The sequence below is a fragment of the Pipistrellus kuhlii genome, unplaced genomic scaffold (assembly GCF_014108245.1).
Source record: "Pipistrellus kuhlii isolate mPipKuh1 unplaced genomic scaffold, mPipKuh1.p scaffold_m20_p_73, whole genome shotgun sequence".
Classification (NCBI taxonomy): Eukaryota; Metazoa; Chordata; class Mammalia; order Chiroptera; family Vespertilionidae; genus Pipistrellus; species Pipistrellus kuhlii.
The window spans coordinates 565,870-589,676 of NW_023425577.1; the positions used below are offsets into that span (position 1 = coordinate 565,870).

The 23,807-nt window shown below is 58.5% G+C and overlaps 1 protein-coding gene across 8 annotated transcripts in view; it reads right to left on the reverse strand.

Moving 5' to 3' along the window:
- NFIX (nuclear factor I X) overlaps window positions 1–23,807 on the reverse strand; it is a 94,304-nt gene that overhangs the window by 61,749 nt on the left and 8,748 nt on the right. For 2 of the 8 annotated variants that reach the window (XM_036422825.2, XM_045576076.1), the window contains one exon: window positions 4,326–4,857. The exons of 1 other annotated variant lie outside the window; for it this stretch is intronic. In XM_036422825.2, coding sequence (XP_036278718.1) covers window positions 4,326–4,857 — 532 coding nt within the window. Of the gene's footprint in view, window positions 1–2,091; window positions 2,292–4,325; window positions 4,882–5,270; window positions 5,574–5,945; window positions 6,107–23,807 lie in introns of those variants that run through there. 5 more of the 8 variants (XM_045576079.1, XM_036422826.2, XM_036422823.2 and 2 more) reach the window with 5 other exon arrangements.

Consider the following 23,807-nt stretch of genomic DNA (forward strand, 5'->3'; position numbering starts at 1 on the left):
TTAGCCGCCCCCCTCCCCCGCCCCGTGCCTCTCACACACACCCCAGGGCAACTGGTGCTCCTGTGGCCCTTCCCACGAATTCACACTGGTGCCACCAGACGGGCTGGGCCTCCAGCACAGGCTTGGGGGAGCACTGCTGGCACCAGCCATACCTTGGCACGGCTGACGTGGCCAAGACATGGCCTCCACTACCGAGGAAAGAAGGCGGCCGGGAGCTCTCTCTCGGCCTCCAAAACTTGTGCTTTCTGCAGAGTCCCAAGCCCCGAAGCAGAGTGCAAAAACCAGGGACCTGCTCTGCCTGGGAAGGACGCCCCTGCACCTGAGAAAGCTCTTAGGTCCCCAGGTGCTCGCAGTTTCCTCCCAGAGGGAAGGCCTGGCGGCGAGGAGGGGCAGGTCTCCTTTCACAGCAGTGCACTGGGGGACGCAGGGAATTGGAGCCTGCAGAGTCGGACGGGAAGCCCTACAGGACAAATGACCTGGTTCCTCCAACGACACCCCAAAAGCTGCTAGAAAAGAAACCGAGAGAAAGGGGAACAGGAGGAGGATCGCCTGGAGATTACATCTTGAAAAGACGGACCCACCCATTGCCATGCATGCATATGAGTAGACCCGATTTGGATCCAGATCCAAACAAACCAAATGAGGAGACAATTAGGGACGAGTGAACTCGTTGATGAGGAACCGACAATCAGATCACACACACACACACACCAAAAAATGCTGCTTATTTTTAGGCGTCACGGTGGCACTAGGGGTACGTTTTTCAAGACTCCTCATCTTTGGAGAGGATACAGAAATACACTTACAGATGAAAAGCTACGCTGCCTGGGTTTTCTTCCGAACAAGCCGGCGTGGGTGGGCAGTGGGGGTTATGGGCAAACGGAGACTGGCCATAAGGCGACAACGGTTGTCCCTGGCAATGCAGGCTCCTCCTACTGTGCGTGTCTCCACAACGAGAGCGAGCGAGCTGCGGGAAAGAGAGGAGCCGCCACCCCAATGCCTGGACTGCCCGGGCCCCCGCCGGGGCCTGCCGGGGACACGCTGTACAGCGATTCGTTACTTTCCGCTTGTTCTTCTTCCCGGGGCCAGGGCCTCGGTCGGGGCGCGGGGTCTGGAGAGGCCGGTTCCCCTGCAGAACCCCGAAGCAGCTCTGGAGACAGCCGGCCAGGGCGTGCAGGCCAGCTCCCCGTCCTTCCTCACCCAAGCGGGGGCCTCGGGGGCCCACGCCCGCCTCCACCTCCGGCCACCCGCCCTGGGACACCCCCTTCGGATGGCGGGACATCACCAGACACGCACCACCTTCTCCTCCCGCCGCAGTGCTCTCTGACCCTGCCCTGCCTCAACGTCCCCTCCTTCGTGGGGGGGGACACGCGGCAGGATTCCTAGAAGGAAGGTCGCTCGCACGGAGGACCCAGCACACAACCGCGTGGACCCCGTAGGCTGGAGCAGAGCTCCGCCATCACACCTGCGCCCTTTCTCCCCTCCTGACCCTGCCACCTCTGGGCGCTTCCTGCCAGGCAGGACGGCCACAAGGACAATGGCGCCCGGAGGCGAAGCCACTCCCCCACACTTTCCACCATGTCAGGCTGGCCTGTCATCGAACCCGGCCCCAGCCATCCGCTCGGCCCAGATCAGGTTCTTCAGCCCAGTTTTAAGGAAAGAGAACATTGTCTCTGAGAGTCCAAAGTAACTCTTGTCCAAGCCCCGGCCAGCGGCCCGTTCCCCCCGGGGTATGCTGGGAGGAAGGCGCAGGCCTGCGGGGCTGAGCACGGAGACGGCTGTGCGGCCACACGGTGCCATGTGGGGGCTCGGCCAGAAGGCGTTTTCTGGCAAACGGGGGTGGCGTGGAGAAGCCGTGCCTGCTTCACGCCATCCCGAGACCATCCATCTACCCAAGGCCCAACGGTGGCCCAGGCCCACCAACTCACCCTCACCCTCCCAGCAGAGCAATTCCAGCCAGAAAGGCCTTCGTTGACATTCTCTGGAGTTCAGGGTCCTGAATTAGGGACAAGTTATTTTTTAAAATCCTTAGTTCTCCACTCAGCTTTTGTCAAGGAGCTCAGCCAGGACAGAGGAGCCACGGCTGCAGGTGATGGGGCAGCAGGAATTCACTCATGCTCCCGGGCTAATGACCTCATTACACCTGGGGGCGGATGGGGACACCTCTGGTCTCCTGACAGCTGCCTGGTCAGTTCCGGAGAGAGGAGGCTGGCCGGGAAACGGCCTCTTTCCTCGCCCAAACTTCACCCTCCCTCGGCCCCGTCCATGGTGGCAGCAGTCAAGGATCTGGCCTAAAATAAAAGAAGCCAGGGACACAGCTCAGCTCCGGGGACCCGCGCAGAGAGCGGGCAGGAGGAAGATGAATATTGATTTCTGTCATAGAGACCTTGTTTCTAAAAATCAAAAGGTGCAGAATCCCCTCCTCCTCCCCTCAGTGACCTCCTCCCCAAGCCGCCTCCAACACCACTAGGTATAGACAGAGAACGAGGGGGTAACTTTTAAAAATTCCTTCAGTCTCCTTTCCAGAGAGAACAAGGATAAACAAGGGAGAACACTAGCAGTTGGTCATTCTTCATGAGGATTCATGATAGTCACAGGGACAGGCCTAGAAAGATCTGCAGAGGGGGGTGGAGTCGGGCAGAGTTGGGGGACCTACCGCCCCCAACCAACTACTAAAGCCACCTTTCAGAACAAGAGAAAACAAGAAGAGGGGCCTCAACTGCCTCCTCTCCCCCCACACACCAAGTTCAACATATAAACTTTTAGGATACATTCCCGACACAATGCTGAAAGCTCCCCCAAATTTCACTTCTGGGTTAAGTCACACCACTCCTCCCAGCTTCCCAGAAAGGCAAAGGGGTGACCACAGCAGAAAAGTGAACTGCCTTTCTTTTTTGTGAATGAACAGGAAGGAAGACGCACCACACACACACACACACACACACACACACTCGCAAGGAAAGAACAGTCACTAGCGCTGAAGTGCAGCCACATTCTCTTGCGTTCGCATAGAGAGAGGGAGAAGGAAAAAATCCTGGGACGGTGGAAAGGAAAACACACACACGGGGGAAAGGCTTGGTAGCCCTCTCATTACAAGTTGGTTGGGCATAATGTAAACACACTTCTGCCTTGCTTAATCACAGAGTGCCGCCCATTTAGCTTTCAAAGGCGGCAGTAAATTGGGCGTAGCTGAGTGGAGGCTAAAAATTAACCAGCCATCTCTGTTTCAATTTGTAAGAAAACAAAAGCGGAAAGAAATTATAAAAAAGGGAAAGGAGGGAGGGAGGGAACAGAAGGGGAACACTGAGCCACCCTGACCCAAAAATGCAGAGTAAAATTGGAAAAGCAAAGAGAACTGGAACTCCTTGGAACACAAAAAGAAAAGGAAATTTTACAGTTGTTGGGTTTTTGTTTTGTTTTGTTTTGTTTTTTTAACTTTCTTTGCTTCTTTAAGATCTCTCCCGTGCTCCCTGACATGCCTGGGCCCCGAAGCCTCCCTGCCCGCCAGCAGAGGCGCGGGGAGTGCGGGCACCCATCCTGTTTTCTGGTCACTTCAGCAGGAAAGAAGTCAGGGGAAGGGGAAGAGCATAGACATGTCATGCTCCTTCTCACTCTCTACGAAATCAAATGACTTTCTTACTCTCCGACAGTCAAACCCCAGCCCCAAGAGCTCCTGCCTGGGCATCTGGGCCCTGGAATCTGCCCACCTCTGCCTTCGCTCCCCTTTTCTACTCATTCTGTCTGGTACCCAGAGGTTTTACACACGCCTCTCTCCATCCCTCTCTCCACCGAACTGCTGCCCACCCCGCTGTGCCAAATCCGGCCTTCCCCGAACTTGAGGGGAAGCGGTAGGAAAGCCAGCGACTGCCCCAAATACTTCTTTTGACTCATGGTAAGTCAGAGTAGTGAGTGGATTATTATTATTATATTATTATTATTATTATTATTATTTTTTTTTGGTGGTGGTCCTGTTGATCACAAACTCTCACCATTGCAGGTAATTCTGGGACATCGTGGCCCCAGCCCTAAGACCTGCAATGGCTTTTGGGTAAGATGGTCCTTCCAAGATGCAGATGCACGAACATCCAACATCAGAGCATGGCAAGCGAGCCGAGGAGAGAGAACAGAGAGGGTGGAGGGAAACAGAAGGGGGAAACTGAACATCGAACACGCTGCAGGCCTCGGGAGCCGGACGGGTGCCCTGGGTAGGCAGGTCCCTTTGGGTGCATCGCTTGGAGAGAAAAGGAACAACAAACAGGACAAATGCCAGCAAGTAAAAATAAAATGGGGGTAAGGGTGAGGGGGGGGGGCTGAGAGTGACCTACCCGGAGTGTGGACAAAGTAAGCCAGATAAAGATCCAGTTCTTTGATTGTGACTCCAATGTGATGTGGCTGGACGCACAGGCCGGGGTTCGAGCACTGGGGCGACTTGTAGAGCCGCTCCCCATCAGTACTTTCCAGGGGGATCCCCTTAAACAAAATCACCATGACCAGGTCCAGCCGCCACACCTTGTCGGCCTGGCGCAGGCAGTCAATCCGCCGGATCTTGCCCTTCTGGTCGGGGTTGGAGAGCACGCAGCACGGGGGCTTCTTGCCGGTGATGGTCAGCACAAAGTCCTCGCGGAACTCCGGCCGGATGTCCTTGCGCAGCTTGGCCAGCAGCCGGGACGCCCACTTCTGCTTGATCTCGGGCTTCTCGCCCAGCAGCTCGTCCTTCACCGCGCGCTCCTCGTCCTTGGACATCCGCTTCTCGTGCTTCTTGAAGTACTTGCGCTTCCGCGCCTGCAGGTTGAACCAGGTGTAGGAGAAGGCGCGGACGTGAGGCAGCAGCGCCTCGATGAACGGGTGGAACTCATCCTGCAGGCGGCAAGCCGGGAGCATGCGGGGCGAGGGGGACGGGAGGAGGGGGCAGCCGGGGCGAGGGGGGAAGAGAGAACGGGAGAAGAGAGAGCGTTAGGAGGGACACGGAAGAAATCCCCTTCTCCTCCTCCTCCTCCTCCTCCTCCTCCTCCTCCTCCTCTCCTCCTCCTCCTCCTCCCACCCGCGGCAATCTCCTCTTGCGATTGTTCTACGAAAGTGCAGTCTGGAGGCACCACCAGCCCAGCCGGCCGCCCGCGCCCATCTCAGCCTCGGCGGCCAGGCAGGGGCGCGGGCGCCTGAGCGCACGCACCTATCCTCCCTCTCTCTCTCTCTCTCTCTCTCTCTCTCCCCCCCCCCCCTCGCTCGCTCGCACACACACGCGCGCACAGACAGCGCTGCGGTCCACACACACACGCTGCCGGTCTCCCCGCCAGGCTGTGTCGCGCCCATGACAGCTCCATGGTCCGCCGCCGCCCGCGGCGCGCGCCGCTCCCCCGGCACCGGGTCCGGGGCGCGCGGCCGCCGCGGGCGCGCTGCTCGGGGCGGGGGGCGCCGCCGGGGGCCTCTGGCCGCCCCCCAGGCAGACAGACCAGGACATCCACCGGCCGGAGCGAGGGAGGAAGACGGAGCTGGCTTCCCCCTCCCCAGCCTGTTTCCATGCTCGCTTCTCCCGCTCCAATGGGAACATCCACCCCAGCATTATTTTTTTTAAAAAAACACACACACAGATCTTCTAAATCCTAAATATGTGGTCCCAGCTTTGTCACCGGCGCCGGCACGGATGTGGATCGCGGTGCCAAAGAACAAAAACGCGTCTTGTTCGCGCCAACCAGGGGGTGGTCTCGGCCACATTAGGGTTAAAAGCCGCGCGGGGCGCCCCGCGGCCCCGTCCCTACTGACCCCTTCACCCCCTTCCCCGCTCAGTCAGGTGACAGAGGGCCGGGCTCCCGCTTTGGTTTTTTTTTTTTTTTTTCTCTTTCCTTTTTTTTTTTTTTTTCTTTGCTTGGTTGCTTGTTTGAAGTTTAAATAATAATTGATTATCTGTTTACAAAAATAAAAACTGGGGGGAAAATTAAAATCATTACCATGGATCTGAAGCACCCGGCAAAGCCCAACGCCCGATTCTGAGCTTCCGGACTCCGCAGAGTTGTGAGTTGGGGGCGGGTGGGGGGAGGGGGAGGGGGAGGAGGAGGAGCAGGGGAGGAAGGTAAATGTTTTAAAGGGGGTTATTATTGGTGTTCTGGGGAATGGGGGCCGGGCTTGGGTGGATGCTCAAACCCTCCCCCCCCCCCCCCACGCTCCATTGCACAGAAGGGGAAAATTAATATTTTTTTTTTGAAAAGGAGCAAAAAAAGAAAGAAAGGTCAGGGATAGCAAGCAGAGAGAGGGAGCAAGCCGGTTGCCACACACAGCAGGTAAACAAAAGCCAACAAAAAAAAATTATTTTTTCAATTCCGCCCCTGGTGCATCCCATTCCAGTTTTTTTTTTTTCAAAAAAGAGAAAAATATGCAAATTTAAAAAAATCAAAACCTACTTCCCACCCCCCCATCTCCCCCCCACACCAATCCATAACACACCCTGCCCCACCCCCTCCCGTGCAAAACAAAACAAAAACAAAAACCAGGAGAGGGAGAAGCGGCGGGGGGAGAAAAGGCTTTCGGCTCTGGCAGCCGCTCGGGGTGCAAACTTGGCGCTGCCTCCCTCGCCTCGGAGCCGATGGCGGGCGGAGGGACAGCCGCCGGTGCCGGGGAAGGGGACCAGGCCGGGCGGCTGCAGGCCGAGGCTGCTGGCAGACGGAGGCGAAGGAGAGAGGGAGCGGGCGAGGGAGGGAGGGAGGAAGGGAGAGAAAGAGGGAGAGGGCGAGGGAGATGGGACTGGGATGGGGCCGTGTGTGTGTGTGTGTGTGTGTGTGTGTGTGTGTGTGTGTTGGTTGGGGTTTGGATTTTTTTTTTTGCTTCCTTTCTCTTTCTCTCTCAAACTCCCTCTCTCTCCCCTTTCATGCTCAATCCCCATCCATTTGCTCTTGCCAAAGCCAGTAAAAGGGAGGGGAGGAGGAAGAGAGAGAGAGAGGGAAAGGGAGAGGAGAGAGAGAGAGAAGGATCCACCTATTTGGCAACGAGACACCCCGGAGCAGCCAATGGCTGTGTCCAAGGGGAGGAGGGAACCGAGCGAGCCGGGAGGGAGGGGAGAGCCCCCGGCAGTTGGAGACCAAAAACAATTTGCCCAATCGACAAGTTCACGTCTAATGAACAAGCAAAGTCCAGCAGTTATGAATTTTTCATTCCCGGCTCCCACTCGGGTCCATTTGGCAGTGGCCACCCAGCGAATTTGGAGGGGGGTGGGGTGGGGGGTGGGCTAGGATCAAGGGAGACCGGGAATTTTTTTCCTCTTTTTTTCAAGCCAGAAAAATAAATAAATAAAGGCTTGACTCTGAGCGGGCGGGCGCCCCAGAAGGCCTTGGGGAACGCAGCTGCGCCTTCTCCCTGTGTTTTGGTTTCAGTCTCTCTCAGCCTGCACACTCTCTCTTTTTCTGGTCGTTCCTGCTTCTCTTTTATTTATGGAGAGCACAGGGGCGAGTGGAAGTTTTCCTCCCTGGCCCCGCGCAGGAGCGGCGCTATGAATAGAAAGAGCCGAAGAAAGGGAGCCGGGAAAGTGCCGGTGCCAGCAGCGCTTCCAGGGCAGGGACCTGGCGTCCGGGGTGCCGCCAGCCCGGCCACCCTCCACCCCCACCCCCACCCTCCGTCCTGGGGCTGCGCTCTCAGGAGCACTCCCAGACCCGGCCGCCCCTGCAGCCTGAGGCCTCCCCCCCTCCCCGGGAAGCCGGCTGCCTCCCGGCCCACACCCAGCCACGCAAGCTCCATGAACGGCGGTGAGGGATGCCAACGCAATGAACGGCTGGAGAAACGGCAACAGTTTGTGAAAATAGCCTCCTGTCACAGCGCTCCCCTCCGCGGACAAGCACACACACACACACACACACACACACACACGCACACGCACACGCACACACACGGCCAGCCCCGGGAAGTGACAAAGGCGGGGAGATGGTCACCGACTCCTACTGACACCCCCCACTCCCCACCCCCCACCATCACCACCACCCAGATGCTCAGTCCTTTGCCTTCCCAGCTCCGTCCCCTCCCCTGGACCCACGTGCAGTGTTTCTCGGTTGGAGGTGGGGAACCCTCACCTGTCCCCCGATTCCCTTTACGCCAAAGGGCCCGGGTCACACGGAGCGAGGTGCAGGAGCATGAAGCGAGAAAGCCACACACGGGGGGAGAGCCCAAAGGGGAAGCAACAGCGCCGCAAGGACAGGGCTGCGGCGGGGGGAAACCGAGTCACAGAGAAGAGGCTCACGGAAGCCCCTGTCCCCGGCTTTCCTCCCAGGCAGGGAGGGTCAGCACCAGGGGGTTGGAGGCTCCCTGGGAGGGCCGGGGGAGCAGCTGGGCCTCCATAGGCCTCGGAAAGGCCGTCAGGAGGAGACCGTTATTAAGGGAAGAGCTGAGGGTGAGAACTCAGAGAGGGAGAGACTGTCTCTGCTCTAAACCCCTCCCATGGCTGCCCTCTCCCAAGGTGAGGCTCAGCCCTGGGGGGGGGGACGGAAAAGAAGGGTCACTGCTGGCTCCAGCCCCTCCCCCCCCCCATCTGAAACACAGTGAGGATCCCGGGGAAGAGCGGGGTGGGGGAGGGGACAGACAAGTAGCCCCCGGACTTGCGCTGAACGCTGGCCACAGGAAAGTGCCCCCCAGCCCCCGCAGCCCCAGGCTGGGCCCTGACCGCTGGGGCAGGCCCTCGGCGGGCGGCTGACCCCAGGAAGAGGTGAGAGGGCAGGAGGCAGGTGTCCTTGCCAGCAGGCCCCGCGGGTTGGCATTCAATAATTAACGTCCTGTTAATAACCAGCTCGGGTCCAATTAGCCAGAGATGTCAGCGGAGTGACATCAGATACCCTCCACCTCAAGAGAAGGCAATCTTACGTCCTAAAGTCAAGATGAGAGGGCAGGAACGACGGGAGAGTGAGTGCGTGTCTGTCGCAGGGGGGTTTTTCTGGTATTTTGATTTACACTAAATATTAGGCACGAGACAGAAAAATGGCCAGCGGGAGCCTCCTGGAGAATCCTGGCATGTGCAGCCTCACAGACCACAGTGCCGGGGGGGAGAGACACGCGGAACATGGTTGTCTCTGAATCTGGTGGTACAACTGGGGAGGTGGGGGGGAGGTGGCAGATGGGAGGACCCACAGAGAAGCTGGGGAGGAGATCCGTGATTCGCCCCTGGGTGGAGGGAGGGGTCAAAGGTTGCTGGAGAGACTGGACGTGGCAGTGGCTCAGGAGGGCCGGCGGGGTGTCCCACACAAAGCCCACGGCCCCTCAAGCTCCCCAGCCTGAGCAGCGGCAGGCCCTTCCCAGGGAAGCAACCGGAGGGAGAACAATCGTCAATTGTCCTTCTGCCAGTGGCCTTCACCTTGAAGGTGGGCAGAGAGGATTCCCAGGCAGTGCTCCTCCCGCACCCTGTTCCTCCGAGAGCGAGTGCGAGAGCAGCCAGGGTATTCCGGACGGATGGACGGAGGCCTGGGGAGGGAGGGCAGAGGGAGAGCAGAGGGCGCCCTCTCTCTCCTGCGGCACACACGGAAGGATCTCACTCGGGTTCCATTAGAAGCACTTGCCCTCCTTCCTCCTGCATGCCACCGGTGGCTGCTTTGGGCCCTGGACACGCCCCTCAGGAGCGCCAGACAAAAGGGGACTGTCCCCCTTTTGTTCAGACAGTGGAGGCTCCTGTTGGAAGATTACCTGTCCCAGACCCAGACTCCTTCCCTGCTCCCCTCCTGATGCCCCTTCCCCCTGCAGGAGCTCAGACTCTCAGTCCCCCCACCTGAGCCAAGACAAAAAAAATAAAGGCCTCCGAAGATTCCAGGCTTCTCCAGGAGTTCAAGGGTTCAGGGATGGAGGGAGCCAGGGAACAGCCAGGCCTCGGAGGAGGCGAGGGGAAGGGGAATGGGATGAGAGAAAAACAGCCTAAAGCTAAGGGGATAGGAAGCCAGGGATGCTGGTGAGAGTGGTGCACAAAAAAAAAAAGAAAGAAAGAAAGAAAGAAAGAAAGAAAAGAAAGAAAGAAGAAAGAGAAAGGGAAAGAAAGAAAAGAAAAGAAAAGGGAAAGAAAGAAAGAAAAGAAAAGAAAAGGGAAAGAAAAGAAAGAAAAGGGAAAGAAGAAAGGAAAAGAAAAGAAAAGAAAGAAAAGAAAAGAAAAGAAAAGAAAAGAAAAGAAAAGAAAGGAAAGGAAAGGAAAGGAAAGAAAAGAAAAGTAACCTGGGGCAATGGAGAATGTGAAGGAACAGCAGAGAGATGGGGGTACCCTCCCATTTAAAAGAAAAACCGGAAGCCGGAGGTGAGACATCACACATTCACAGGGGCTTCGGTTGCAGGAAGCAATTTTTCTGCCTTTGTGAGAGAAAGGCCTCTCTCATTATGGTCCAGCATATGAAATTTAATTTAAAAAACACACACACACACAAAACACAGCAACGGTCTCAGTAAAATATTTCTCAAATAATACCCATGCTGGCTTCAGCCATCCCTAGGAGAAATGTGCCTGGAAAGAAAGGGACTGAGCAGGCCAAGGAAACCAAGCCTAGAGAGAGAAAGAGGGGCGCTGGGCCCCAAACTGCAGAGAGAGCAAAGGACGAAGATGGAGGGGGAATGAGCAAGGAGAAAAGACAAAGCAGAAAAAAAAAAAAAAAAAAAAAAAAAAACCTCGCTGAGAAAAATGACTGCTTCTGTCTCAAGAAAGTGAAACATGTGGTTTTCCAAAACTCCACAAAACAAATGAGGCCTTGTGGATTATTTAAGGGAAAACAGAAAGGAGAGAGAGAGAGAGAAAAAAAAAAAAGACATACAGAACCTCACTCACATAGGATTCAAATGTCTTGTAGGAAACAAAATAATTTCCCCTGGTCTGAGACAGGCTTCTGAACGGGCCCATCCCCGCCAGTGGTGGGTGAGAGACCTCTAGAAGCACAAGAAATTATCTCTCTAAAGGCAGGGCCACTGGTGTAGAAGGCTCTTCAGCTTTAAAAAAAAAAAAAAAATCCTATGTATCCACATCCTGATTGCCTTAAGGCCTAGATTTATTTTTTTTTTAGGCCCTGGACACATGCTAATTATATATATATATCCATGCTAATTTGGATAACTCTGCACAGTTAGTGCAAATAACTGACAGAGCCCACAGAGAAATCACCAGATAGTTCAGCATCCATGTTGCTGCCGCATATATCGCATTGTCGCGGTGAAAAGGGACGCAGGGAATTTTAAAAGGCCCCGATTAGTTTTGCCCGATTCCTGGCATTTTATATCATTCAGCCTTGGCCTCGACAAAACACACACACACAAAAAAAAAAACACAGACTCTGACTTGGTGTCGCTGCAATATTCCTTCTTGTTCCCCTGCAGAAGGGACGAGAAGGCAGTGGGCAGACTCAGACTTGGGGAGAAAAAGGCAGAAAAGGGAAGGGGCCCTCCCCGGCTGCTTGTCCTCCATGGGGGTGAGGCCTCCTCTGGGGTGGGGGGTGGAGTGGGGTGCAGGCTGGAAGGGGCTCCTCAGCCAGAGCAAAACCCTCCACGGGTCTGGAAAAGCCAGGCATGGAGACCAGAAACGCACACTGGGAGGAGGCTCCGAGAATTTGGACAAAGCGGGTTTTTGGCTGCCTTGGGCCTGTTTTTCTCTGCTGGGGAAAGGCAGGGCGGCCCCAAGGCGGCTTTCCCAGCGCCCTCAGGCCGGCTGCACGTGTTTGCCCCGCACCCCGGGGCTGGGTCCAGGACAGGGTCTGCCTCAGAACCAGGCTGGCACACTCCTCTCCCATAAAACCGTCCCCCCCTTTCCCCTTTCCCTTTCTCCTCCCCACTGCAAACCGGGAGCGGTGGTCTGGGATCCCGCCAACAGGCAGCCTCGTTCTGGCTCCGAACACTACCCTACTCCCGGCTCATCTCCCCTCACCCTCCTGGCACCGAATGGAATAGGGTAGGAGCAGGGGGACTGAGGGGGACCGTCTATTCTCTCCAGTGCAACTGGAAATTGTTTACTTTCCCCCTCTACAGGGAATAGGAAACAAAACCCCTAGTCTTTAATTCATTATTTAGCTTGAAACTTCCTTGTGTCACTAAATAGAAGCAAAAGCTGGGAAGGCCGGAGCCCTCTCCTGGGGGGGCGGGGAGGGCACACTACATGGTGGATGGGGTCCTCCCAGAGCTGAGAACCCACAGGACAGATGACAGCCAGGGGCTGCGAGGGTCAAGGGCCCTGGACCAGCCTGAGCCTCGCCCACTGCTTGGACCTGGAGAGACCCCGTCCATGGTGGCCTGAGGCTGGGGGAGAAGGAAGAACCCCACAGTCTAGCTTTACAAGTTTCTCTAAAAAACAAACAAACAAAAAAAACACCTGAAAACCTAACCAAAGGCCCACGAAGGTGGGGTCTGTGCCTCGCACAGCATGCGAATATCCAGAGCAAAAGGCAAAATGGTGAAAACTCCCAGGAGGCCCAGCTGCTAACTGCAGATCCCAGGAAAGGCGTAGAGGGATTTTCCAGGGAAGGTGCTCCTCTCCCCCCAGTCCTGCACCTCCGAAACTCCTCCTGCAACCTCTCCAGGCCCTTGCCAGAGCGCTACCAGGACCTGCTGGGACACCCAGTGGCTTCGCTGGGTGTATTCCTCCGGCTGCGGGAGAGGAGGCCTGGCGAGAAAGGAGAGCTTCTCTGGGCCCCCTCGCCATCGCCCGCCTGCACTCCAGCCCTGGGCGGAGAGCGCCTCTTTCTTGCAGTTGCTTCGGCAACGTGCAGCGCCCGGAGCCCCCAGAGGGGAGTGCTGGGTGGTCGGGATGGGAACGGCCAGGGGGGGAGGGAGAGGTTTGACGGCTCCAGGGCTCTTTCTGGGGAAACGGCCTCCCCCCAAATTTTTAAAAAGTTGGAAGGAAGACATTTTTCAACCCCTCGACACGTATGGCTCCCGCAACTCTCTTATGATCAGGCTCATTGCCAAGGAAACCGGAGAATCCTCATTCCCCTGGAGGATCCTCATGGCCCTGCGGAGGCTGGCACCCCGGCACCCGCCCGCCCGGGACCGTGCCTACCTCTCTCTCCCGCCACAACCCACCGCTCCCGGCTCCCTTTCTTTCTCGCCCTCTCTCCCCCTCTGCGTCCTCCAGCTCCAACACAAACTGTTTGCACGGGGAAGTCTCCTTCTATGACCCGATTCAGCGCACACAAGAGAAAACTGTGGGCGACAGACCCGACGTCCTAACGAACTTGAGTTAATTAATGCTACGGAAGAAAAGAGGCGCCCTCGCACTGTTGAATCACGGTTCACTAGCCCTTTCAGTGTGCTGTGGGCGGAGGAGAAAAAGAGAGGCTTTTCGGTTCAAATATTTTTGGGGGGCGAAGGGAAAACAAAAACACGGCAGAAGGGCCGGGGAGGGCGAAGCCGTGGGTACCTGCCCGGAGGAGCTGAGGCGAGGGCGGCAGCAGAGTCCTCCCCAGTCCCCCGGCTTCTGAACCGCTGGGCTGGGAAGGCCACGATGAGGTGGGGAGGGGGGGGAGGAAAAGGGAGGGGATTATCAATTGATTTGCAGGCTTGTTCAAACGCATCGCTACAAAAACTATACTCGACTACCAGACACACACGCATGGATGTATTTTTTTTTTTTAAGTCCAAACCCAGCAACTCGGTTTGAGTGGAGCCGTGAAAACGTTTTAACAGTGCAGAAACCCGAAGTATGGATGGCACGCATACAAAAAAATTTAAGTGTGCAGGGAAAAAGGGAGGTGGTGATGGGGAGGGGGGGCGGAAGAGGCAGGAGAACAGCTGCAATTTTGCCTTCCAGATGTTGACAGCAAAATGTAATTGGCAAGAACGTGTCTTCCTTACCACTTTTTATCCTTTTGGTTCGGAGATGTTCAAATCCTACCGCGAGACCTGCGTCTGCAGCCAGTGCCCAGGCGCTCGGCACTCGTGGAGGGTGGGTCAGGGAGCCTTGTGGGCCTCACGCCGCCGCCTGCAAGCTTTATCATCGGCCCACTAATTTTTACAAGCCCTTCCACCCATCCCTGAGCAGGGAGGCCTGAGCAGAGCAACCTGGAGGACACCTTTATTTTCATTATCATTGTTGTTGTTTTCTAACACACAGCCTTCACTTTTGAGGCTGGGCCTCTCCCTCTCCCCCGCCCCCAAAAAAACTAAGCTTTTTAACTGAAGTGTGTGGCCCATGTAAGGAAGAGTGCAACGCATGAGACATTTTCACAAAGTGGACACCCCAGGGCCACCGGGCCCTGGTTAAAAAATAACACATTTTCGGCGTGCGTGCCGAGTGGGCCTTGAGTCTCTGAGCTGCAGAGCTCTCGCAACGTGTATGCCTTACAAACAGCGCCTGCCCGCGCGCCAGTGGTTTCCAATGTGAGCGCCTATGTCCGTCCATGTGTTAGCACCGTGCACTGCTCACAGGGGGACGAGAGGGGTGGTAAAAGGAAGCCCCCCGGCCTCCTGGCTGCTGCAGAGGGTGTCCATGCCTCCCTGGGCCTGCCCAACTCTGACCACATACACAGGAGAACCGCCTGAGCAGCAGTGTTAGCACATTTGCAGGTGGGGGGGGAGGGGACAAACAGGGGCCACCAAGCTGGAACACCGAAGTAGGGATGGAGGGGGAAAGGGGCTCTGCAGAGCCAAGGGTTCCTGGTAAAAGCCTTGCAGCAGAGGAAGGGGTGGCGGTGGTGAGAGGGGACCTGGAGGGTGAGGGAGTCCTGGCTGGGGCTGCCGGGAGGGAGGGAGGCCCAGCCCTGTGGCATCTCCCACCCCTTCCCTGGCTCCAGCCCCAGCTGGTTCCCCCACCCCCTTCACTTTCACTGGCACTAAATTTACTTTGTAATTTTAAAATTAAGTTTCTTTTTTTAAAAAAAAAATAATAATAAAAGCAGGAAAGAGAAAACACTTGAAGGCAAAATACCTCCCACAATATGTCTTGGGTTTGCTTATGTAAAAAAGACAAACGCAAAGGATCACTAAAAAGTCCAAGCTCTGAATAACAAGGGGGGGGGGAGAGAAACACTTTTAATTAAAAACACCTGAAGCAAATAAATAACTCCCTCTGCAAGGCCAAGGCATTGCACAGCCGCTGGTGCCCACGTACCCCCACCTCCTACCCACTTTCCCTCTCTCCTGGGCGCTGTGGCAGGCCCCCACACCTGGGGGAAGCTTAGGGCAGCCTGTTAGCCTCCCAGCAATCCTGACAAAAGAGTCCCTTCCTCCGTTTTCCACTTCTCTCCAGGCGGGCAGTGCCCAAGGAGCGCCCTGGACCCCGCTCTCTGGCTCCGAATCTAGACCCCGTGGTGGCACCGTCCTGGGGCCCAACTCGCCAGGCCCATCCCACGTGCGTCGCTCTCTCCCCTGCCAAAGGCGGCTCTGGAGGCACCGCACGGTCTTTACCTATGTCAGAGGGGGCTGGAAGAAAAAAAAACCACATACACACACAAAACAGGTCAGCTTCACTAAAAATACGGTGGGCTCCGTGGCTGAGTGCCAACCTATATGACCCAGGAGGTCACCGCTTGATTCCCAGTCTCGGGCTCAAACCCTTGCGTGGGGCGCTGCAGGGGCAAGGATTCTCACTCCTCATTGATGTTTCTATCTCTCTCTCCCTCTCCCTTCTTCTTTGAAATCGATAAAAAAAAATATTTTTTTAAAATATGACATGGCATCTGGGCTCTCGGATCCTTAGAAACACTTCAGTGCTGACCCCGCTGCGGGGCTGGGGGCGGGAAGGGGCAGAAGAGGCAGGAGACTCCCCCGCACACCGGTCTGGCGCTCCCCCCAGCCCGCTGCCTGGGAAACGTGCCCTCGGCTGGCACAGGGGCACCAGAGCCCGACGCCTTTCTTCCTTTCTTTCTTTTTCAAACCGCTCTAGCGCAAACCAGGCGGTGGGTCAGGCCCGGAGGCGGGGAGGGATGCGGAGAGGGTTGTCTCTGAAAGAGGGTAAAAAAAGAAAGCGAGGCTCCAGCTCCAAAAGGGAACGGCCGCCCGCCCGCCCGCCCGCCGCTGCGCCCGCCACCGCAGCCGCCGCTGCTGCTGCAAGTTTCCTGGCTTGTGCCAGTTTGGGGATTTGCGAATCCGACCGGAGCGGAGGCAGAGGCTGGTGAGAAAGCGGCTCGCATGAAAACTAACCAGCGCTGCCTAAAAGCACGCTCCCCGCCCCTCCATGAGACAACGCCGAAGGGAGAGGAAAGACGAGTGACTTCTCACTCTTTAATTATTCCAGTGCTTAACGTTATTTAAAAAAAAAAAAACCACACACATTAACCAACGTTATATCCTAACCCTCAACAAAGCTGGTATTTTTCTCCGATTACAGATTTGCCGTGACAACTCCGGGCTCCGGGAGAGGCAGCGCGGACGAGAGGCGATTTTATTAAAATCATAAGGATCTTCCCGATTCTCCGGAGCCGCTCTGGCGGACGGAGGCAGCGATCCCGGTGCCCCACGCCCGCCCGGCCCGCCCGGCCCGCCCGGCTCTCCGGGGAGCCAGCCAAGGAGCTCAGCCGAGAGGCAGAGAGCGCTCACCGGCTCCACAGAGTGCCAGGGGCACACATTTTCCTTCCTTTTCTTTATTTTTTAAACAGCCTGTTTCCACCATCCAGCCTCTCACACCTTTTTGTAAAAAATAACAGAACTCCTTTAAAATATTGTTTTGAAGAAGAGGGGAAAGATGACCCTAAATAAAGGAGGGGGAGGCGCCGAGTGTGGTCTGGGCGTCTGGTGGGGATCTGGGGAGTTGCTGGTGGGCTGGGCTGCATCGGGGTCCGAGGGGAGAACCTGCACTTCTGGGGGTCACCTCCCCCCACCCAACTGGGGCAGGGCGGGCCCTCTGTGCGTGGAAATGGGAAAGGACCTCAAACCACCAACTCGAATTTAAGTAATTCGCATGATGAGACGCCGGGTGTATCACTGGCTTCCCAGGGCGCCGGTGGGGCGCCCCTCTCCCCGCCTTTTCTGCAAGCCTGGGGGCTGCTTGAGCTCGGGGGAGGCTCGGAGGACATCAGCGGGACCCTAGCCTCCTCCTCCAACAGGTTAAGCCAGGCCCGCTGAGCGAGCACATGCTCTTTTTCCACTTGCCCACCCGCTCCGGCTCCAGGGCCTGCCCGGGAATCGCTGCAAAATGGCTGGTGGCGATGGGCGGGGAGGGCTTAGCGCCTCCGGAGACGCCGGAGAGGGAAGACCGCTGACCAGAGGGGATCTGGGGGATGTTTTTTCTTTCTTTCTTTCTTTCTTTTTTTTTAAGTTTCTTGGAAGCCTCGCAACCCCTGTGGCCTGAAGGCAGCGGCGAGGGAAAGGGAAAGCGCATTTTCTGCCACTTAGTCACCTCTCCTCCCCGCGCGCGCCGCGGAGGCCAAACGCCCCCAAACCCAGCCAACCCTCAAAACAAACAGAAATCTCCCGTGGCAAAGGTCCCCGCCCTGAGGCCCCAAAACCAGGCTGCCTGGGGCTACGGGAGGAGGCTCCTCCAGGCCTGCGATCGATCGATCGGGGCGCGGGGTGCCCCTCTCCGGACTCAGACCCCCACGCCGCCCGCCCTCGGGTTCGGGGCACCTAACACGGCCTCAGGGTAACGGGATTCATCAACACCCATTTCGCTTCCAAAGCCCCCGAGGTCAGGGTGAGCACAGGGGTGAGACTGAGGAGAGGCGGGGGATGGAGTCGGCCTTAGAGGCGCCTCCGGTGAGCCCTTCCTGACTGCGGCGCCGCTGATGTGGCAAAAGGCCGACACCCCGCCGTGAACCCCGCCACTCCACACGGCCCCCTGGAGTCGCTTTTGGGGTCGCTGTAAGGCGGGAGCGGTGCCTGAGCAGTGCAGAGTGAGCCTACTCTGTGGTCCTCCCTCCTGAACCGACCAGGAGCTGCTCCGCCAGAGCACACCAGCCCTGCTTCCCCGGAGCGGCCTGCGGGCGCCACTCCCCACCTTTTGACCTCCCTTCCCGCACGCCGACCCCGCGCACAGCCCACTGGTGGCCGAAGGCATGTAGAGCCCAGAGCCCGCTGTCCACACTCTGGGGACCCTGCTGCCCATTCCACCCTGCAGCACACGTGCAAGTGACCACCGGTGAGCACCCTTCTGCAGGGTGGAAAGCACCCAGTCCTCCCACTGCCTGAGCCCAGGAGAGGCGTCCCCCCTCCAGGCCAGGCATGGGGTCTGGGGAATGCCATACACACACACACACACACACACTCACACACACGCACACACACACACGCACACTCACACAGACACACACGCACACACTCGCACACGCACACACATGCACACTCACACAGACACACACGCACACACTCGCACACGCACACACATGCACACTCACACAGACACACACTCACACACGCACACACACACGCACACACACGCACACGCACACACCCTGAGGTGAAAGGAGCCCGTCGGCAGTGGGTGCCTGTGGGTGAACACACGCAGGGGGCTATAGTCCAGGGTACAGGTGGCACTTCTCTGCTGGGGTCTGCACAGGGGCACAGCGATGCACAAGCGGACTGGAAAGGCTTGGGGCCATGAAAGGGGCTGAGAAGGGAGGTGCGGGGAGACCATCTAACTGTCTTCAGCCGGGCTGGGGCATCAGGGCGCTATGGCTGGGCAGAGGGGCCATCTAGGGAATCCTGGAACACCCCCACCACCACCACCCCGCCTCTGCTCAGCAATGTGTTTGTATTTTAAGATATCTCACGCCCCTTCATAACCCACCTACACTCACTCCTGAGGTCCATGCATGCCCAGGGCCCCGGCCTCCTCGCCCTGGGCTGGGCACACCTGAGGGGAAGGCCAGGAGGAGAGCTGGGAGCCGAGAGCCTGAGCTGCCAGCCTGGACTGGGGGGAGAGGGGGGGCAAATGGAAGCTTCACCCCAGAAGGGAGGGCATGAAACGGCCTCTTTGTGGAGAGGAATTGAGGCCGTCACTCAGGATTAATTTAGGCAACAGCAAACACACACCAAAAAGCAAGCGGTCTGGCCGCCAGCACCCACCCCCGCGATTGTGTTCCGGGGCGGGCTGCGGGGCTGGCGGTGTGGCTCGGCCTTGCACGGGAGGGGGTCCCTGGCCTGAGGACTTGGCAGTGTCCACAGTCAGAGGGCAAAAGCTACTCCGCCGCCTGACCCCAAGTCCCTGCCTGGGGAAGTGGGTTCTGCAGGTTTGGGAGGAAGCCGAGTAGGGGTGGTAAAAACCCAAGTACGGACGAGACGAGGGAAAGGGGGGGGGGCGGATCTTACATATAAACGTAAGTGTACATTAAGGTACAAATTCCCAACATAAACATAACACAGGCAGGGGCGCTTCCCGGCAGCTCTGGGGCTGGGGACGGCTCACCTGCACCCAGGGGCATTTGGGAAGACGGTGCTCTCAGAGAAACGAGGGGCGGGATCAAGCCTTCCCCCCATCCCCGTCTCCTCCCCAATAACCTGAGGTGGCTTTGCAGCCAGGTGCCCAGGGCGGCCTGGCAGGTGTGCGGCTCACGTGAGTCACATGCATGCGCAGGCCGGGGAGGTGCGGGCTCACGTGGGCCTGGGGCCATGTGTGTGGGCATCAGACGCTCCTGTGGGCTCACAGAGACCCACCTAAGCCTGGGACGCAAACACACACACACCCCCCGTGAGGGTCTAGGGCAGTGCCTGTAGTCTGAACATGGCGTGGGGGGCCCCATCTGCTATGGGGCAGGGAGTGTTTATGGGTGCCTGTGCCCCTCAGCAGTCCCATCGGGCCGTCGGGCCTGGGTGTGCATGTAAGCTGGCAGTTCCCGGGGTCCCTGTCTGGGGCACTGGCCAAGGGCGTGCTCAAGACCCCCGTTGGAGCCGCTGTACAAGAGTGTGCTTGTGCCAGGAGGAAGGCTCGCCGGAGTGTCAGACGTGGGCACGCGTGATGCCCGGTGCCCGTGGAGGCCGCCACGCGGAGCCGTGCGCGTGTGCTTGCAGGTGTCCCAGAGGCGGCCACGTGCGCAGCCACCATAGAGGCTGGGCCCCGTCTGGATCTAGCCCCTGAGCCGGTCAGGGGGCAGGGCCTGCAGGGCCTCGGGGAGGATATGGTTGGGGAGGATATCGTTGGAGCCCTGTTGGTTTTGGCCCTAGCAGCTCTGCTGGGGGAAGCCCCGAGGAGCAGGAGCAGGCAGGCGGGGGAGGAACAAAGAAGGAAAAAGTGAGGGAAGGCGGACAACAGAGGAGGAGGAGGAGGAGGAGGAAGCACCCTGGAATGCGGAGGGCTGTGGGGAGTAGGGGTGCAGGGCACCAGAGGCTCCAGGCTTGGGACTAAAGACTTGCCCGGGAGCCCATGGCTGCCACTCACCCTGCACCTCCGGGGTACAGAGCTCCTGAGGATCCAGAACTTCTCCGCCGTCTGGGACCCTGGCCCCAGCCGATGGGCCCCAACACACAGTCGCTGTGGGTTACAAGGAGCCAAGCAGTATGTGGGGTGGAGGGCATGGCTCAGATTTCCTCAGCCTGGAGGGCCCCTCCCCCCCATCTCTTGGCTGGGCTGCTCAGAGCCTCAGTCTTCCCATCCGGGGAATGGGCGGGGAATGCCCACGGGGAGGACCAGGAGAGGGAGCCTCAGGTGGATAGGAGTGAGTCGGAAAGCAGGATGACCTGTTTGAGTCTTGCTTGCCCCTGGGGGCCTGGCTAATAACTCCTGCCACCCCACTTCCAGCCCCATGACCTTGGCACTTGACCCCGAGGCCTCTGTTCCCTCGTCTGTAAAACCGATTACTCATACCTGCCTCCCATGGGGATGGCTGCAGGAGGTCTCCTGTGCCCGCCCGCCCGCTGCCCTGGCATAATTGCTCTGGAGTTGGTAGCTGTTATTTTTATTGTGAGGAGTCTATGGCTGTGACAAGCTGTGACGCTTGGTGTGATCGTGTGAGGCTGGCTGTGTGTGCGACTGTGCCGCTGCGTGTGTGTGTGCGTGTGTGTGTGTGTGTGTGTGTGTGTGTGTGACAGGTTGTGTGTGAGACTGTGCGTGGACGACAGATTGTGCCGGTGTGCAGCAGTGCCTGTGACAGGCTGTCACTGGATGACAGACTGCGGGTGGCGGGGTGTTGCGAGCACCGACTGTGAGTGGAGATGAGGTGGTATGTGGGGCTGGGACGGGGTCCCCCCACAAAATGACCTGGTAAGGGTCTGGCTGACAGTGAGACAGGGAGGTTCTTGGGGACTGGAAGGGGGGACAGTCCAGTGTCCCCGGGGCCTTGGCCTCTCCACTGTGTGCATCAGGACCCCTCTGCTTGCAAACCTCGGGTGGTGACAGGTCAGAGGGACCCTATTTCAGAGCCTCGCCTACCCCTGCTGCGTCAGCTCAGGTGCCTGGGTTTGTGGGGTCCCAGGAGGGTCATCCGTGACCTCTGGGCATCCCGGGCCCCAGGCCTGGCTGGCTTTGGTGAGGACACACACCCAGAGCCCGTTTCCCACACCTCTCCCGGAGCCTCAGGCCTGGCAGGGCTGGTGAGCCAGGAAAAGGCGGGATCTGGGGAGAGACATGGAGAGAGGAGGTGAGAAAAGACATTTCCCTGGTTCTCGGGGGGAACCCAGAGCTGGTCGGGGTCAGGGCCTCCAGTCAGGTAGATGCGCACCAGGTGAAGGTGGGGACTGGCCGTGCAGCAGGCCGGCCGCTGTCACCGGCCCCGGGCTCAGACCCGGGCCATCTCAGGGACTCCCTCCTGAGAGGGGTGAGGAAATGCAGGCACCCTCCTAATCCGGCGCTTTTCAGCCGGTGTGCCCCACACGCTGGTGTGCCCCACACGCTGGTGTGCCCGGGATTGTTGAAACAGGCAATGCCCATTAGGCCAGGGGCACTGACCTCTTTCCCCTTAGGCTGTCATGTAAAAAAAAAAAAAAAAAATGACAACAGCCATCCAGGGTGAATGAATTAAAATCATGCTTGTTTTTTTTTTTCTGGTCAGCAAAAAAACCTATTTTTTGGTGTGCTGCAGGATTTCGTTAATCCGTTTGTGTGGCACGGAATGAAAGGGGTTCAAAGCCGCCGTCCTCGCTGGGGGATTCCACTCTGCACACCACTCAGGCCTACCGCGTCCTTCTGCGACTGGGGAAACTGGGGCGCGGAGAAGGGGGGGACTCTTCAGAGCACACACTCCCGCCCGGAGGGCCGGAGAATACAGGTCTCCAGGCGCTGGGGAACCTCACCGGCTGGAAATATCCCAAGGCCCAGGGCCGGGGGCAGCGCCCCGCACGCCCGCCCTCCCCTCCCCTCGCCGTGTCAGTGTGCGTGCTGCGTGTGCTGGGGTCTGCGCTGGGGCCCATGGCTGTCGTGTGCCTGTGTGTGTCCCTCGGCCGGGGCGGCCTGTGTGTGTCTGTGTGCCCATTCAGGGCCAGTCCCTGCCACCGAGGGGGGAGAAGCGTCAAAGCACACCCCCCCCCCCCGAAAGTGTGTCTTTGATACTTGCAGCCTCGGCAGCGAAAAGCAAGTTTCCACAGGGCCGTCTTGGGCTGAGGCCAGGCCGTCCTCAAATAACATTTGAAGTTACTTAGCAAACTTTGTTTAGTGCCGAGAGAGGCGCGGGCAGCAGGCGGGAGGGGGGGGCTAGTGGGGGGAGAGCAATAAACCGGTTCCTCCGAAGTCCCTTGGCCTCTGGGGGCAGGAGTGCCCAGCGTGGAGCTTGGTTTCCCACCTCAGCTCCAGGGAGGAGAGCGGGAATCTTAGGGAGCTTGGGGGAGAGGGGACGGGGCATCCCACAGACGCAGCCTCCCCTTGCAAACCCCAGGCTCTGGAATGCCCACCCTGGTCTCCTGGTGGCCCAGAGAGCCCATCAGAAATGGGGGAGGGGGGTCCCACATTTTCTCTGCCACCCTTTTCTGCAGCCCCACTCTGCCAACCTCCAGGCAGGCGGCACGAGCTAGCCTGGAGCCTGTGTCCTCTAAACATGCACAGAAGCACCCAGAAGCCCTCGGTGCCCCCTGCCTGGTGCCCCCCAGCTCTCCCTCCCAGGCAGGAGAGGAGGCTGGAGAGCCAGCAATGGCGGCGGCGGGCGGGCGGGCGGGTGGAAGGTTTGAAAGTGAAATTGGCGCCCATGGGAGGGGGCAGGGGAGGAGATGCCAAAATGGTGAGCCATTACAGGGAAGAAGGAGAGGGGGGAGGAAGCGAGCAGGAAGATGGGAGCCAGGCGGGCGTCGTCACTGAGCTCCAGGCTACAAAGGGGCAACGGGGAAAAGCGGCCCGGGCCCTTCCAGGGAGCAGGCCCGGGGGACAAGCCCCAGGTGGCACAGGGCAGACAAGGCCTGGGAGGCACCCAGCGCTGCCCCACCCCCACCCCGCGCTTCCAAATGGAGACTGGCAGCAGCAGCCGCTCGGCTCTGCCCGGGCATGGGGTGGGGGGTGGCGGGCAGGCAGGGCGCCAAACCAAATGCCACCAGCCCGGGCACGGTGGTTGCCAGCCCACAATGCCGACCCCACCAGCCCCGGGCCAGACCCCTTACGCCTGGAGCTTTGAGGGTGGAGAAAGGTGGGGGCCCCAGCGCAGGAACCGGGGGTCCAGCAGACAAAGCCGGGTCTCCCCAAGCCGTGGGCAGATCCCCAAGACCCTACAAAGATGGCGCCGCCTGGCACTGCCAGGGTGACGGGCTTCGGTAAAAATAAACCAGCCCGCCCCGGGGAAGCTAAATCAAGGGGCCCAGGTGGAAGTGCCACTCTGGGCCGCCAGCTGCCCCACCCCACCCCCAAGCGCGGAGCGGCAGGGTTGAGAATGCCCAGTGCCCATCGAGGCCCCGTTTCTGCACAGCAGGGGCCCCGGCCATCTTGTCCCCGAGCCCTGGGCGGGCAGCGTAGGCTTTATCCTACAGCACGGAGAATGCGTGACCTCAGGCTGCAGCAAAAACCGCCACGTGTCCCGGGAAGACGGCGGAGGGACTGTGCTTAG